At 34.4% G+C, this 17,442-nt stretch overlaps 1 protein-coding gene across 3 annotated transcripts in view; it reads right to left on the bottom strand.

The window, feature by feature from the left end:
- LOC107563835 (RNA-binding motif, single-stranded-interacting protein 1) overlaps positions 1–11,888 on the bottom strand; it is an 85,496-nt gene extending 73,608 nt beyond the window's left edge. For 2 of the 3 annotated variants that reach the window (XM_016248802.1, XM_016248803.1), the window contains exon 1: positions 11,767–11,888. In XM_016248802.1, coding sequence (XP_016104288.1) covers positions 11,767–11,838 — 72 coding nt within the window. In that variant the 5' untranslated portion in view covers positions 11,839–11,888. Of the gene's footprint in view, positions 1–1,582; positions 1,683–11,766 lie in introns of those variants that run through there. The other variant, XM_016248804.1, reaches the window with a different exon arrangement.
- Positions 11,889–17,442: the final 5,554 nt, after the last annotated feature.

The raw sequence follows: 17,442 nt of genomic DNA, 5'->3' as shown, positions 1-17,442 counted from the left end.
ATTCAAGAAGGGGGTCTGATGGCCAAAAATTATTATTTTACTAACTTATTAATTTTAAGTTAAATTGTGCTTTGTTGGTATTGTGTCTGCTAATGTTAAAAATGTGCAGTGTTAAATATTTTTAAATTGTTGTTTTGTAATTGATTTTTTTTTTCTTTGAAAAGCAAGACAAAACAGTAAAAAGCACATTTTGGCTTTTTAATTTATGCAATGGTGAAAAAAAAATTAGCAAAATACATGGGGAAAAAAACTCGAAAAACCGTGTTCGGTATTCGGTAGTCGACCTTCGGCCCAGTGTTTCATTTTGTTCGGTTTCGGCTTCGGCTAAGAATTTTCATTTCGGTGCATCCCTAATAATATAGCTTACAGTTTGCAAAGATACCAGCAGATATTTGCTATATTATATATCGCTTTACGTAAAAATACTGTATGTATGCAGAAATAGTTGGACATAGGCCTACTTATAAATCCAACTTTATATAAAGAGCTGGATGATATATGGAAGACTGTTTCTACCATGGATATAAAAAATAAAAAAAGGTAATTGCAACTTTATCTCACAATTCAGACAATTTTGAAAGGAGAAAAGAAATCTGAAAAAATAAAACAGTGAGCGAGATATAAACACATAGGCTAATTGCAAGATATCAGCTCACAATTATGAGAAAAATTCAGAATTTTTCTTGCAATTCCAAGTTTTACGTTTTATTCCAAGATTATATGTTTGTCTCAGAATTGCAAGAAAAAAATCTGCTAAAATGTTGCAATTACTTATTTATTTTAATTCCGTAGTTCCATAGCGATAATATGGTTACATTTTGTGACGATAAACAATCACGCAGCTAAGATTTGCTATATAAAGTATATCTTGCTATACATGAGTGTACTGCACTTGAAGTAGGATATACTTGTAAAGTACCCATACAAATATTTATCCTTTGGAATAGCATGCAAAATATGAATTAGGTCGATTTCAGGACATTTTTGTTGACATTGCATGATAAACATCAGAGTCCAGAAGCAAAACCAGTTAAGAACTGCTGGTTTATAATAGCAAGGATGTTTAACAAAATCTAGAGGAGCTTTAAACCTACAGGAAAGCAACCCACAAATCAGCCGTAAAGTAGCCCTGCTTGACATGGTACAGCTGTCCATGCTGAATGTGCAGAGAAAACAAATGAAGAGGAAAGCGTTCGCCTCCCCCACAGGCGATCAGAGCGACTATATATCACACTCCAACCTGCCAACGTGTGAGCACACATGCATGTGCATAAATCCATGCACACTTACACTCATGCACGCTGTCTCTCTCTGTACTGTAGTTACGGTGCCCTAAAAACACCTTTGACTGCTAAACGAGAAGCTTTAGAACTCCAATGCAACTCTGAGACGTCTAAAGCGCCACGTTAAAGCGAGTGTGCAACTTGCCCAAACCACATTCTCGACATTCTCCCTGCCTTCCACCGTAATGGAGAAACACTTCAGCCCGTGACTTCCTATCTTGTTCGGTCTCGATCCATTTGCTCTGTATAAATAAAATGTTTCAATCTGCGAGTTGTTGAAACAGTGCCAGCCTACGCACCTTCCTGCCTCTGCCGTCTGGCTCGAATCGAGGGCCCCATCTTCTTGGCGGGGGCCACATTGTAGTCGTCAACAACGACAGCTTCGAGTTTGTCACGGCAGGCGCTCCCTCACTACGAAAGCAGCGTGTTTACATGTGTGTGTGCGTCTGTCGCACAGGAAGACGCCTCTTTCACACGGATCGTCAAGTGAGAGAGAAAGAGAGAGAGAGAGAGAGTTTGGATGTGTGCAGGGCTGCTGGGAATGAAACACTAGCTTACTACTAACTGAACTTACTGCACAGTATGCACTGTATACTGCCTACTACGATTCAAAAATAGTGCATTATGCAATGCTAAATGTTTATGTCTCATGTGCTCATCACGATGCATAACCTTGATGGGCTTATTTAGGTTTATGCATTAGGGAGATGCTTTAATGCAAAGCGACTTATATTGCATTTAAAGGGATAGTTTGCGCAATAAAAGAAAATTCTGTCATTTACTCACCCTCTGATTTTCATTTTTGGGTGAACTCCTTCTTTGAGATACACAGATTTATTAGTTCTTGCTTTCCCTGGGAAAACACTCAGTCTGCAGTTCAAGCAAATACTGAGTCATGAAAATTGATGTTAAAATCATGGCTGGATTTACTTCCAGTTCATTCACATCACATTAGAAATGAAAGGTCAAGTTGAGGGCATTGCATTGTGGGATGCAGTATCCTGTGCATTATGTAGCTGCCATTTATTATGATTTATACAGAGAGAAGGTTACCAATATAATGCAAGGCTTTAAAATGTTATGATCCCTGCTAGATTTGAGCAATATTAAAATGAGTGAATTTTACTGTGAATTCAGTGTTAATAAGAATGACTCTAAATGACCGATTTTAATTAGTCCAATCAAAACAAGATGAGAAACCGAGTAGACCAGAAGATCAGAATGCTCAGAATTGATATGTGTAATTTATTTGCATATATCATAAGGCATGCTGAGACATCTCTGATTATAACGGGATTGATCTAGTTTCATTCAAATACGCTGACTGCATCCAGTTTAGACATGGATGTTATGCGTGTTAGGTTGCAGTCTTTAGTGTATGATTTTGTCTAAATTTGAATTGGATTGGGGCTCTGAGAGAGATTCAGTAAAATGAGATCCTCTAAAATTCATGACTGTAATATGATTTGTGTATTTGCATGACACAAAACAACATTTCGCTCCCGCAACCCACACACGTAATTTTAAAACGATCACAACACACGAGACATTTCTCCAAAGTACATCTGGAGATTGAAAAATTATGATTATGAACAATCACAGCATTAATATTCCCGCAGTCTCGTGAAATATTCATATGTAAACTGGTTATTTGCAGAAAATGAGTGTATGTAAATTGCTCTGAGGAAAATACAGTGACACTGTGACATGTCAGTTGTGATGCTTTCATAAACTCTGATAATGAATCCATCATATATATACTACCGGTCAAAAGTTTGAGATCAGTAAGACTTGCATTGTTTTTAAAGAAGTCTCTTCTGCTCATCAAGGCTGCATTTATTTGAACAAAAATAAAGAAAAAAACTGTAATCTTACTAAATGTTATTACAATATAAAATAATGGTTTCTATTTTAATAAAGCTGAATTTCCATCATCATTACTCAAGCATAAAATGTCTCATGATCCTTCAGAAATCATTCTAATATGCTGATTAGAATGTGGATAATACAGTGAATTAAAAACTTCTTTAATGTACCAAAAATAAAATCAAAATCAAAACAGATTATTGATAACAAATAAATGATAGTTTTGATATTTGTGCAACAGATTTATACAGAGAGAAGGTTACCAATATAATGCAAGGCTTTAAAATGTTATGATCCCTGCTAGATTTTAGCAATATTAAAATGAGTGAATTTTACTGTGAATTCAGTGTTAATAAGAATGACTCTAAATGACCGATTTTAATTAGTCCAATCAAAACAAGATGAGAAACCGAGTAGACCAGAAGATCAGAATGCTCAGAATTGATATGTGTAATTTATTTGCATATATCATAAGGCATGCTGAGACATCTCTGATTATAACGGGATTGATCTAGTTTCATTCAAATACGCTGACTGCATCCAGTTTAGACATGGATGTTATGCGTGTTAGGTTGCAGTCTTTAGTGTATGATTTTGTCTAAATTTGAATTGGATTGGGGCTCTGAGAGAGATTCAGTAAAATGAGATCCTCTAAAATTCATGACTGTAATATGATTTGTGTATTTGCATGACACAAAACAACATTTCGCTCCCGCAACCCACACACGTAATTTTAAAACGATCAAAACACACGAGACATTTCTCCAAAGTACATCTGGAGATTGAAAAATTATGATTATGAACAATCACAGCATTAATATTCCCGCAGTCTTGTGAAATATTCATATGTAAACTGGTTATTTGCAGAAAATGAGTGTATGTAAATTGCTCTGAGGGAAATACAGTGACACTGTGACATGTCAGTTGTGATGCTTTCATAAACTCTGATAATGAATCCATCATATATATACTACCGGTCAAAAGTTTGAGATCAGTAAGACTTGCATTGTTTTTAAAGAAGTCTCTTCTGCTCGTCAAGGCTGCATTTATTTGAACAAAAATAAAGAAAAAAACTGTAATCTTACTAAATGTTATTACAATATAAAATAATGGTTTCTATTTTAATAAAGCTGAATTTCCATCATCATTACTCAAGCATAAAATGTCTCATGATCCTTCAGAAATCATTCTAATATGCTGATTAGAATGTGGATAATACAGTGAATTAAAAACTTCTTTAATGTACCAAAAATAAAATCAAAATCAAAACAGATTATTGATAACAAATAAATGATAGTTTTGATATTTGTGCAACAACAGCTTCACAATTTATACAATATAAAATAATGGTTTCTATTTTAATAAAGCTGAATTTCCATCATCATTACTCAAGCATAAAATGTCACATGATCCTTCAGAAATCATTCTAATATGCTGATTAGAATGTGGATAATACAGTGAATTAAAAACTTCTTTAATGTACCAAAAAAAACAAAAAATCAAAACAGATTATTGATAACAAATAAATGATAGTTTTGATATTTGTGCAACAACAGCTTCACAATTTTAAAAAAGTAAAAAAACAAACAATAAAACTAAAATATACATTAAAACTAAATAGCTTTATTTTTGGATAATGAGCAAATTAAAATGGATTAAATACTTAATACCTGAAAAAAATATTGCACAAAAGCTTAATATTATGAAACCAAGATCAGCCTGTAAATTCTGACTGAATGAGCCTCATGTACTGATCACACAAAGTTTTACAGTAATAAAGCTTCAATGCCATCACCCTTTAACATTTAATGCTCTGTATTGCTGCATCACGTTTCTTCATCATTCCCACATGTATATGGTATAAAATCATCCTGTCCACTGATACCCACACAGAAATAACTTCCTCTATAGCAGGAACTCAACCGGCTGTCAGATTTCACTATATAGCGTCATCCGACAGTCTTCAAATACACAGCGAAACTATTTTTACCCCATTCGGTCTTCACATATTTACTTACACATTTACTGAATTGTCTGTTTACACAAACTAACAAAGCAGGTCTATTAATACCAGACGAGTATGTGTGGCTCTCATTGACCTTGTCAGTTAGGCTGAAGGGCTTTTCCAGCTCTCCGCCTGTGTTCGTGAGACAGGCCCTTGGCAGAGCGCTTCACCGCCGTGGTGGGTATTATTGTGAGCTGGTCCCTCATTTTCCTCATGTCAAAAAGTTCCCAGAATGACTATCGCAGGAGAACAATTGGAATTCTTTCAGCTCGGCACACACATAATGAGGCCGCCACGGCGCTGGTTAATTGTGTACATTCTGCTGCCAGGCAGCTCTTCAGACTTTATTGTAAACATTGTATAGGCCCTTCACAATGGCTTTGTTGGCAGGCTCTGTGTGTAATGTCCAATGGCAGTTAATGTGTTAAAACCCACCCCTCGATCACAGGCTCATGTTGACACGGCCAGCCCACCTACACGGATGAAAAACTGGCGCTTTTTAATTATTTTTCATATTAACGATGCATTTTTGAACACTGGTGATAATGCAACAGCACGTCTCTCTTGACTTGTAAATTTAACATGAATAAATTGTTACAGTTCAGCTGCTTCTCAAAGAGCTACATAATTCCCAGTCCATTTCATGCATTCTCAAGAAAATACGTCCAGGTTTAACATCAAAATGCTGAGCAAAAAAAAGGAATTCTATTTTGCATAAGGAAAATTAAGCTTATTTTACTACCATTTATATTAGTTGCACATTGTTTTCATTACAATTGCAGCATTAAGCTAAATTCCCCCACATTTCTCAGTGCCACAATGCAACTGAATATACATTTGATTTTTGTTTAGTTTTTTTGCGTTTCCATTTATACTCTTGCTAAAAACTGTTTTGCACAGACCGTACACAATTTGCACATTATTGCAGAATTTATTATTCTGCACTTACCAGATTATATTTCCATTTTCATATACTTTTCTAAACCCTCATGCACTAAACTGACATTTGTTCAATGACAATAAATTGAATTTAATGCAATCTAAAAATGACAATAAATGGCTGTTACACAACAACTTTTATTTAAATCGGCATAAGTTCAAAGGAAATACTGCTATGCATTACAGTAAGCATAACTTGGCAAGAAATGTGCTTAAAAATAATATCATAATGCAAAAACCTTAATGGTCCTTAAAAACATGCTCCATTTTCTATAAACAAAATATAATAGTGTGAAATATGATTTTGACAGGTTTTGACACTTCAATTAATTATATTTCCATCTGCATATACTATTCTAAACCAATATTCACTGACATTTGCTCAATGACAGTAAAATTGAATTTAATGTAATCTAAAAAAATCCATAAACAAAATATAATAGTGTGAAACACAGTATGATGGGAACGTTTTTGACAGGTTTTGAACCATCAATTAATTATATTTGCATATACCAATATTTACTGACATTTGTTCAACGACAATAACGTTAAATTTAATGTAATCTAAAAATTACTATATGGCTTTTTTTTTAAATCAGCACAAATTAAAAACAAAAAATACTGCTATGCATTACGGTAAGCATAATTTGGCAATAAATATGCATGACAATAATGTCATAATGCAAAAACCCTAATGGTCCTAAAACATGCTTTGTTATATGCAAAGTATAATAGTGTGAAATATGTGTTTTTGACAGGTTTTGAGAGATTGAACCTTTTGATACATAGTTAATCACAATCAAATCTGCTCAAATTCAGTGCATATGATTTGTTTGTAGCTTAAGCTGTACATTATGCTGTAAACAGTCGAGTAGAGTGCCATATAAATGTGTTCTACCTCTCCGCCTCTCAAATAAAGACAAAAGCTGTTGGCTTCCAGCCTTGAAAGAAATCAAGCTGCTGTAATAATAAAAAAGGCCGATCCTCCCCTCCCTGTCAAAGCTTATCTTACAAAAGCATCTCAAATTGTTCCAAGCTCCTACAAGGGCATGTGCCCAAAAATAGCAAAACAGTCCAGACACTGGAAACTTTCTGAACCAGAAATTAAATTCTAATTACAAAAATAAGAGATGATGGAAGACGAATGGTGTGGACTAAAAATGTGGTCTATTTATTCTGGTCACTTCACTGAGGAGTTTATGGAGTATTCATGGACTCTGTCTTGTATAGCTGTAAGTATATTGCAGTGTTTGGTTTAGGACGAATTTAAATTTAAACAAATTAAAGATGCAAAAAATCTAATTTGATCCCATTTACTTCCTGCTCTTACTGTACATGATTCATCAGTGCATATAAGGTGTAAAGAATAAATACTGTGTTTAAATTTAAATATTTAAATAGAAAGAAAATCTACATCAAAAATATTAAAAATATAAAGAAAATCTATATCAAAATGTAATTTGCTATGCCACTGAATCAACGTTTATTTTTGGACGACATCGTTAATGCTAGGGATGCATTAAAAAAATCTGATAAAAATTGCGATTGTTGTTTATGCAATTAAAAAGAAAAATTCCAGGTTTGCTGTGCTTGTTTGTAGGGCTGCACAATTTGGCCAAAATTTGTGCTTATATATCAAAATGGTTATAAAACATTGTAAATTAATAATAATAATCATCATCATTGTTGTTATTATTATATAATAATTCATTCATTCATGCATTCATTATAATAATGAATACACTAATGGTCCTAAAACATGCTTTGTTATATGCAAAGTATAATAGTGTGAAATATGTGTTTTTGACAGGTTTTGAGAGATTGAACCTTTTGATACATAGTTAATCACAATCAAATCTGCTCAAATTCAGTGCATATGATTTGTTTGTAGCTTAAGCTGTACATTATGCTGTAAACAGTCGAGTAGAGTGCCATATAAATGTGTTCTACCTCTCCGCCTCTCAAATAAAGACAAAAGCTGTTGGCTTCCAGCCTTGAAAGAAATCAAGCTGCTGTAATAATAAAAAAGGCCGATCCTCCCCTCCCTGTCAAAGCTTATCTTACAAAAGCATCTCAAATTGTTCCAAGCTCCTACAAGGGCATGTGCCCAAAAATAGCAAAACAGTCCAGACACTGGAAACTTTCTGAACCAGAAATTAAATTCTAATTACAAAAATAAGAGATGATGGAAGACGAATGGTGTGGACTAAAAATGTGGTCTATTTATTCTGGTCACTTCACTGAGGAGTTTATGGAGTATTCATGGACTCTGTCTTGTATAGCTGTAAGTATATTGCAGTGTTTGGTTTAGGACGAATTTAAATTTAAACAAATTAAAGATGCAAAAAATCTAATTTGATCCCATTTACTTCCTGCTCTTACTGTACATGATTCATCAGTGCATATAAGGTGTAAAGAATAAATACTGTGTTTAAATTTAAATATTTAAATAGAAAGAAAATCTACATCAAAAATATAAAGAAAATCTATATCAAAATGTAATTTGCTATGCCACTGAATCAACGTTTATTTTTGGACGACATCGTTAATGCTAGGGATGCATTAAAAAAATCTGATAAAAATTGCGATTGTTGTTTAAAATGCAATTAAAAAGAAAAATTCCAGGTTTGCTGTGCTTGTTTGTAGGGCTGCACAATTTGGCCAAAATTTGTGCTTATATATCAAAATGGTTATAAAACATTGTAAATTAATAATAATAATCATCATCATTGTTGTTATTATTATATAATAATTAATTCATTCATGCATTCATTATAATAATGAATACATAATTATAAAGTTGTTGTTATTATGAATTATCTAATCATTTACATTTTATTATTTTAATTATTATTATTAAATATAATATAATATAAAAATGTACTAAATAAAATAAATTCGTATTGTAATATTCCACTGTAAAATACAAAGTTGAGTACTTAAAAATAATACAATGTATTTTTTGCATTACTGTAAAATTAGTTTATGACCGCCTTAATTCATTTTCAAACATTAACCATCATAACCATCAAACATTTAAAAAAAATGTAACATCCACTTTTTACTATCCAACAAATTCTCGATGAACAAACTCAATTCAATGTTTCCCTTAGAAATACATCAGATTAAGATGGGTTGACACATTGACTTTGATAAGAGTGAAATATGAGGAGTGCATAAATGCATAAAAACGTTCAAAATCTGATACTCATCTGACACTCTGTCAGCAGAACTTTCATCCACATCCATATTAATAAGGCAAACTAGTCAGATCAAACAAGCAGCCACTGCATTAACTGTGACATGCAACGTTTTGATTGACAAAAACTTGTAGCATTTAAGATTTATGTTTCCTCAAATCAATAGGCTACTTTCATAAAGCTCTGTGATACGTGACACGCTCAGAAGGAACTGGATCTTTTGATAAATGAAACCCGATTAGCATCATATCTACAGTCAGGCTGTGTAATGGATGTGCTCCACCCATAGAGCGCCTCAGTATTGATCATCTGTGATCTCTCTGATAAACAGCAGCTACCTTCCTCTCTGCTCTCCATCATTTCATGCCAGTTCTCATGTTCTTCTTTTAAACAGCCTTTTAACACAACTGAAATTAAGCAGTGTGAAAACTGCATGTCTAATTTAGCATATTAAAAATATTGGAGAAAAACCATCTTTAAATTACAGATCGACCAATATCATTTTTTAATGAAAGGTGCTGATGGAGTGTGGTGTAAATGAGGAAATATACTCAATTTTGTATAATATTTGAAAACATCACATGATTTGGCCAAGCAGCTAACTATAGGCATGGTTTTTAGCTGAATGCACTAAAATGTCAAAATATTTAGCTGACTGCACTAAATACAAAAGAATGCACCATTTAAAAGAATATAGAAGATCAAGACCAATCAATCAGCTAATATTTCGCCATTGATAAAAGACTATCAGCCAATGACTAGGCCTTAAAGGAACACTCCACTCTTTTTGAAAATAGGCTCATTTTCAAACTCCCCTAGAGTTAAACGGTTGAGTTTTACCATTTTCGAATCCATTCAGCCGATCTCCGGGTCTGGCGGTAGCACTTTTAGCTGTAGCTTAGCATAGATCATTGAATCTGATTAGACCGTTAGCATCTCGCTCAAAAATGACCGAAGAGTTTCGATATTTTTCCTATTTAAAACTTGACTCTTCTGTAGTTACATCGTGTACTAAGACCGACGGAAAATGAAAAGTTGTGATTTTCTAGGCCGATATGGCTAGGAACTATACTCTCATTCCGGTGTAATAATCAAGGAACTTTGCTGCCGTACCATGGGTGCTGTGATATTATAATAGTAGGTATATTGGGGGTACATCTGCCTCCACACCTTGCCCATGAAGATTAGCAGTAAATTTAGACGCGGATGTCACTTCTGTCAGACCAGAAACCCGGAGAAAAACCAACACCGACCGCTGCTGTCGACGTCCAAACGCTGGGACTGGAGAGGCGAGGTGGGCGGTGGAGCAGAGCAGAGCAGAGCAGCCACCCTCCGGTGCACACAAACTCTGCTGAAAAGTCTGCCACACAGACTAATAAACAGCAACCAAACGCTGTGCATCTACAAGCAGTGGGTAAGAATTTGTCAGAGTCTGTGATAAATGTTTCAGTGTTTTTAAACTTGCAGTAGCTATATGGTAAAAAAAATCGATACACAATTGTTCTTGGTTGGATTATTAGTGCACATACTTTTACATAAGAATATATGGCTTAACTGCTATTTTGAAACTGCTTGTCAACATTATGACCCTGCTAATTTTGTTTATGAGCCAAATATGGGGCAAGTTGTCACATTTTTTAATGGCAGTAAATATTCTCCTGGGAGATATTGACACAAACTTTAAAAATGTTACTACTTTTGAATATTATAATGTTATTGAATCTTATTGACTAGGAAAAGCAAGATACGGTTCATTTAAAATGCTGACCAATATCAGGGGCATATTGTCACAATATATGGGGTAAGTTGTCACAATGATGAATAGGGTAGGCTTTTTGGCCAAAGTTAACAGATATATTTATGAAATGGCAAAAAGGGTCATAATAAAAGAATAATAGCAAAATTAATATCAATATCATGTAGCCAAATATTTCACTAGCGTTCAGAATCGAACAATCATGTTTCTAAATCTTGTTAATCTTGATCAAATGGGTGTATATTGGCCTATTTAATATTTGTTTTATTGTTGTTGTACAACGATACAATTCCACGAATAAAGGCTTTGTTCATATATATATGAACCGATCACAACAACACTAGAGCTCACTGAGATTGACTTCAGCCAGCGCGCGATGTCATGCCACAGGAATTCACTGGCCAAGAGCACGAGCAAAGCATTTAATAACGCCAAAAAACGACGACCACAACGAGTTTAAACCAGCACTGCATATAAAGCAGCGACGATTAGGTTATATCAGGATTTACTGTTTATATCTGATATAAAAAAAAACGATTTAAAATGTCCGCCCGAAAATCCCCTCAAGTAGCCTACGCTACAAACTTACAGCAGCGCTGCCTGACTACAGTATCAACCCATTCCCTAAAATGTCGCACAATATCCAATAAAACATGACACACAGCAGTCGGATTTACAAACGCGATATCAAGCATGAGGTAAAACTGCTTTTCGTACCTTGGCTTGCAGGTAAGGGGGGTAATAATAGTAGGTATATTGGGGGTACATCTGCCTCCACACCTTGCCCATGAAGATTAGCAGTAAATTTAGACGCGGATGTCACTTCTGTCAGACCAGAAACCCGGAGAAAAACCAACACCGACCGCTGCTGTCGACGTCCAAACGCTGGGACTGGAGAGGCGAGGTGGGCGGTGGAGCAGAGCAGAGCAGAGCAGCCACCCTCCGGTGCACACAAACTCTGCTGAAAAGTCTGCCACACAGACTAATAAACAGCAACCAAACGCTGTGCATCTACAAGCAGTGGGTAAGAATTTGTCAGAGTCTGTGATAAATGTTTCAGTGTTTTTAAACTTGCAGTAGCTATATGGTAAAAAAAAATCGATACACAATTGTTCTTGGTTGGATTATTAGTGCACATACTTTTACATAAGAATATATGGCTTAACTGCTATTTTGAAACTGCTTGTCAACATTATGACCCTGCTAATTTTGTTTATGAGCCAAATATGGGGCAAGTTGTCACATTTTTTAATGGCAGTAAATATTCTCCAGGGAGATATTGACACAAACTTTAAAAATGTTACTACTTTTGAATATTATAATGTTATTGAATCTTATTGACTAGGAAAAGCAAGATACGGTTCATTTAAAATGCTGACCAATATCAGGGGCATATTGTCACAATATATGGGGTAAGTTGTCACAATGATGAATAGGGTAGGCTTTTTGGCCAAAGTTAACAGATATATTTATGAAATGGCAAAAAGGGTCATAATAAAAGAATAATAGCAAAATTAATATCAATATCATGTAGCCAAATATTTCACTAGCGTTCAGAATCGAACAATCATGTTTCTAAATCTTGTTAATCTTGATCAAATGGGTGTATATTGGCCTATTTAATATTTGTTTTATTGTTGTTGTACAACGATACAATTCCACGAATAAAGGCTTTGTTCATATATATACACATATATATAAAGCTAGAGAAAACATTTAATTAACATTTAATAACTTTAAAAAAAATTTCACCAATGAATCAGCAAAAAAGGGCAAAAATAAATATCAAACCATGTAGCCAGACCTGAAAGTGAGTTTACAGTGGATTGTGCATGACTACTCCTCTGCTGATAGGCCAACGACTTTTGAGGAGGCTTTTTGATGGGACATTGAGGCTAAAGGTCAAATTCATCCTCCAGAGCATCTATAGTGGTACATGCTTCTGTTTCAGATCCATCCTTATTTTGTTTTTTTGTCAACATCTTTATTAAATACTGACATTAATTGGCATCAAATCACTGTTTTATCAAGATTGACTACATTTTAAAAACATGGCTGGTTTTGAATGCCAGTGAATGAAACTCTATGCAAACAGAGGGTTAAATATATAGTTCAGTCATGAAACTCTAGATGGCGCATTCTGACGGGGTGTTAACGTAACTGATGATATTCAGAGAGTTAAACAACTTTGCACAAGCTGATTGGTTCATGCTGCATATGCAGCCAATGAGCTTACTGTCTTGCATTTATATGGCTGGCTAGCATTCACTTGAGGTTCCTGCAGCACGCTTTCAGAGTTCTCTGAAACCCTTCACCTTCCCCAGCTCCACCTGTATAGATCTGCTACGGAGTTATTTTATACGCTATTTGTGCAGCAGCAGCATGTCTTAAATACTCACTCATGGCACCGTATTGCCGTATGCATTGGCAGTAGCAAGTTCCTGTACTTGCTTGCAGCAGCAGCAATACTCTACAACTACAGCAATAACCAACAGCAGCAGCAATTCAGCAGCAGCGTAGCAGATCTGTTCCACCAAGACCAAATACATTAACATTGTCATATCCATCACCATGCTAACATGTTCTGAGAGTTGTCATGATTGAAATGCAGCTTTCGCAACATTTCTGCAGGCATCTAGTGAGTGATGCTTCCTGTTCAGCTTCAGGAGACAGGAAGCATCACGCATGTCTAAGCACCCTGTGAAGAAGGGTTGGACCAAAGCCTGCTGTAAAAAGCCATGAGCGAGTGAATCCCCTTAATCTAGACGACAGAGAGAAAGAGAAGCGAAAAAGATGACTAAAGCTATAGTCATATAATTAGGCGCATTATACACCTGAAATTGAATGTTTCAATGAATAGCTGTCCCTTTCCAAGTTTACATGTGACCATTGTCTTAATTGCCTTGCAATTAGTCTCAGACGGCACTCCCACAAACTTGTCTGATGCACATTGTGCAAAAAAACGGGACCTTAAAACATTGTTGCAAACTTCTATTATACTTATTTGATATGCATGAAACCAGTTCAGAGTAGCTCATCTGTAGCTCTTGCTATTGCATGCATGTTTTTGTTGAATGCGCAGTAATCACAGAATAAGATGTGATGTCCTGTGAGGCGTGGGAAGGGCCTCTTCAGGTCACCTTGTGATTTTTTTTGTTCCCGTCCTGCTGCTGTTCCTCTGCCCTTATACCAGCTTCCAGATGGAGCGTGTGACGCAGTCATTTATCATAGAAACACTTGTTAAGACAGAACACACACATACACTCATTTATTGCAGTGAGATGTTCTTTTGCATTGTTCAACAAGAAATCATTAGTAATTTCTGAGGGAAACAGGAAATCTAACAAGAAAAATGTTAATTTTGTCCATTTAGAATTGATTGGATTGTGGAAAGTTGCTTGAAGGCCAGTTCATCTCCTACACAAACTCATGGTATTATATACTGTGTTTACTGTTAAAATCAACTCACCTAAAAATCTGTATTTTTCAGGTCCAGCTAATATACAGGTCTTTTATTTGTAAGATTTCTCCATTCGTAAATGTATGGACCATCTTTGATAATGCTAATACAATACCTGGCCCAGTGTTTGGTGTAATAACTAGTTCAGGTGAGTAGAGTTAAACATGGAAGCCTGTTACTGCCACGAAATAAAAAATAAAAAAGGTATTTGAGATGTTTTTCTCACAATTCTGAGATATAAATTTAAAAATGCAAGTTATAAAGTCAGAATTGTGAGATATAAACTTGTAATCCTGAGAAGAAAAGTCGGAATTGTGAGATTTAAACAAAAAAAAAGTCACAACTACCTTTTTTACATTTTTTATTTTGTCGCAGAAACAGAAAACAATTGCGAGATGCAAACTCAGAATTGTGAGAAAAAAGTTAGAATTCTGAGTTTATTTGTTGCAGTTCTTTTTTCCTCAGAATTGCAAGCTTATATCTCGGAGTCCATATCTCTCAATTCTGACTTTAAATTTTGAATTTTTGATTTTATATCTCAAAATTGCAAGAAAAAAGTAAGAATTGTGAGATATAGACGCAGAATTGTAAGGAAAAACGTCGCAATTACCATTTTCATTTTTTATTCCATGGCAAAAAAACTAACAAACAAACAAAAAAACAAGTGTAAGATGTGATACATTTTTATAAGAGTTTATATCTTGCGATTCTTTATTTTCTTTCTCAGAATTGCAAGTTTATATCTCCCAATTCGGACTTTATATCTCACATGTATGACTTTATATCTCAACATTGCAAGAAAAAAGTCAGCATTGCAAAAAAAAATTGCAATTACATTTTTTATCTTGTGTCAGAAACATGCTTCTATATTCTAAGGCCTGAAATCCATTTTTTTATTTAATTTAAAGTTTTTAATTTAATTCAAAGAAAATGAGATGCACAGCAAAAGGAAAGAGGAAACCCCAAAATTCAATAAACTGTATAACAAAGACAATCACATGGGTGTGAATATGCTAAATAACAGACACCTGGACACAGTCAGGGAACAAAGATATCACATGGTCCTAAAACAAGGACTTCAAAATAAATGCTTTACATGAACACAACCAACAGGCACATTAAAACAAGACAAAAAAAACCCTGCATTATATTAAATAATTCAGCTTATGTAATTAATCATTTTGAATGTTGTAGGGCCTGTGCAGTTTGTGGTAATAATAAATATAATTGTATCATTTTTAAGGACTTTTTATGTTGTATCATAAACTATTTTGTAGCTTGTTGGTTCCACCACATGATGTCCAGAGTAAAATCTGAGTGCTGAAGTAAAATTATTCCAGTTGCGGGCCACTGAACTAGATGAATAAAAGCACATCTAAATATAAGTTTAAACACATTTATTTGTTGACTTAATGGAGTTCTTCTTTATGTTTAAAAATTACCAAAATAGACCCAGATGAGATTATTGTTGTCATACAATATAGACGTAAAATTAAAAGATGAGTTGGTAGTGGAAGAACTGAATGAGAAATTACTTTTGATTGCAGACTTTGCTATCTTTGACGAATCTGAGCACAGTTTGAGATCTTTGTTGAGACGTGACATTAGGGCATTTTGTCTCAGGAGAAGTTGTGCAAACATCTCCGTTTGATCTTCATTTACTGTGACTGCTGATCTTGGTAGTGATTTTCTTCCTGTTTATGTACACCGTATCCAAATCTCCCTTGATTTGGGGGCAAATATTAAGTGTCAAGGTTCACATGAAGAAATGGCTCAGTGAACGCATGTGTTTCTGAGGACGTTCATTCTGCTGACCTGTGCTTTGTGTTGTCATGGCTTTTTGCAGAGCTCTCATTCTTCAGCTTGTTTTTCTCTCTTGTCCAGCAACTCTGCGGCCTTTGTGATGGTGCTGAGCTCATTGGTCGGCCCACTCCATAGGCCCCCCCCCCAGGAAGTTTAGAAAACAGCAGCAACATTTTTGTGACACATTCGTGTGTCAGGAAATGACAGTATAGGGAAAATCTCAGAAGAAAGCACTGACTGCTCAAGTTTCACTTTAACAAAAATATTTTTGTATGTTTGTTAAAAAAAAAGTTTCGACAGTTATGAGATTTGCTTAACTATAAGTCATAATACAGTAAGTCAAAATACTTATTTTTTAAATATATATTAATATTGTATCATTAATATATTAACATTTCTTAATATATATATATATATATATATATATATATATATATATATATGCACCAACATGAAAATTCAGTGTCAAAGCCGAAAATAACTTTTTTTAAACTTATTTTAAAATATGTTTTATATAGTTGTTTTTATATTCTTAATTAATGACTTTAAATCAGTTGTATTATTTTGTACCATTAGTTTTATTTGATTGTCTCTCACAATGCTTTATGGGACTGTGCTGCATTCATTCATAATATAATTTAAATGCTTATACCATTTTTAATGCCTTGTCATATATATTTAGCTTCAAATCAAATATGATTGATCTCAGATCTGATTGTTTTGGTTCATGACAAAACTACTGATGGTTTTTAAATCCATAAGAAGAAAAACAGTGGGGAAAAATACCTGCAAAAAGTACCACAGATTTTCTCAGCAGCCTTGGTTGCATTAGTATGTTTCCCGTTGTGTTGCGCTATATATCAGGGAATTTCAAAATGGTAATTTCCAATGGAAATTGGCTAAATGTTTCCACATTACATTTTATTAGTCATGCACAGCTCAAAAAATATTATATTGATTGAAATTGCTCTTTTTTTAATAATATTTTTTTTATTAATTTTAGAATTTTAGGTAATAATAATTTTCCAGTAATCACAAATGACTGAAAAAGCCATGAAAATTAATTCACTGTGGACATAAAACATCAGCTGAACAAATAATTGTGTGTGTGTGTGTGTGTGTGTGTATAT

The sequence above is a fragment of the Sinocyclocheilus grahami genome, unplaced genomic scaffold, assembly GCF_001515645.1.
Source record: "Sinocyclocheilus grahami isolate Dianchi unplaced genomic scaffold, SAMN03320097.WGS_v1.1 scaffold891.1, whole genome shotgun sequence".
Lineage (NCBI taxonomy): Eukaryota > Metazoa > Chordata > Actinopteri > Cypriniformes > Cyprinidae > Sinocyclocheilus > Sinocyclocheilus grahami.
The sequence above is the reverse complement of the archived record's forward strand: the minus strand, read 5'-3'. Positions and strand labels throughout refer to the sequence as shown.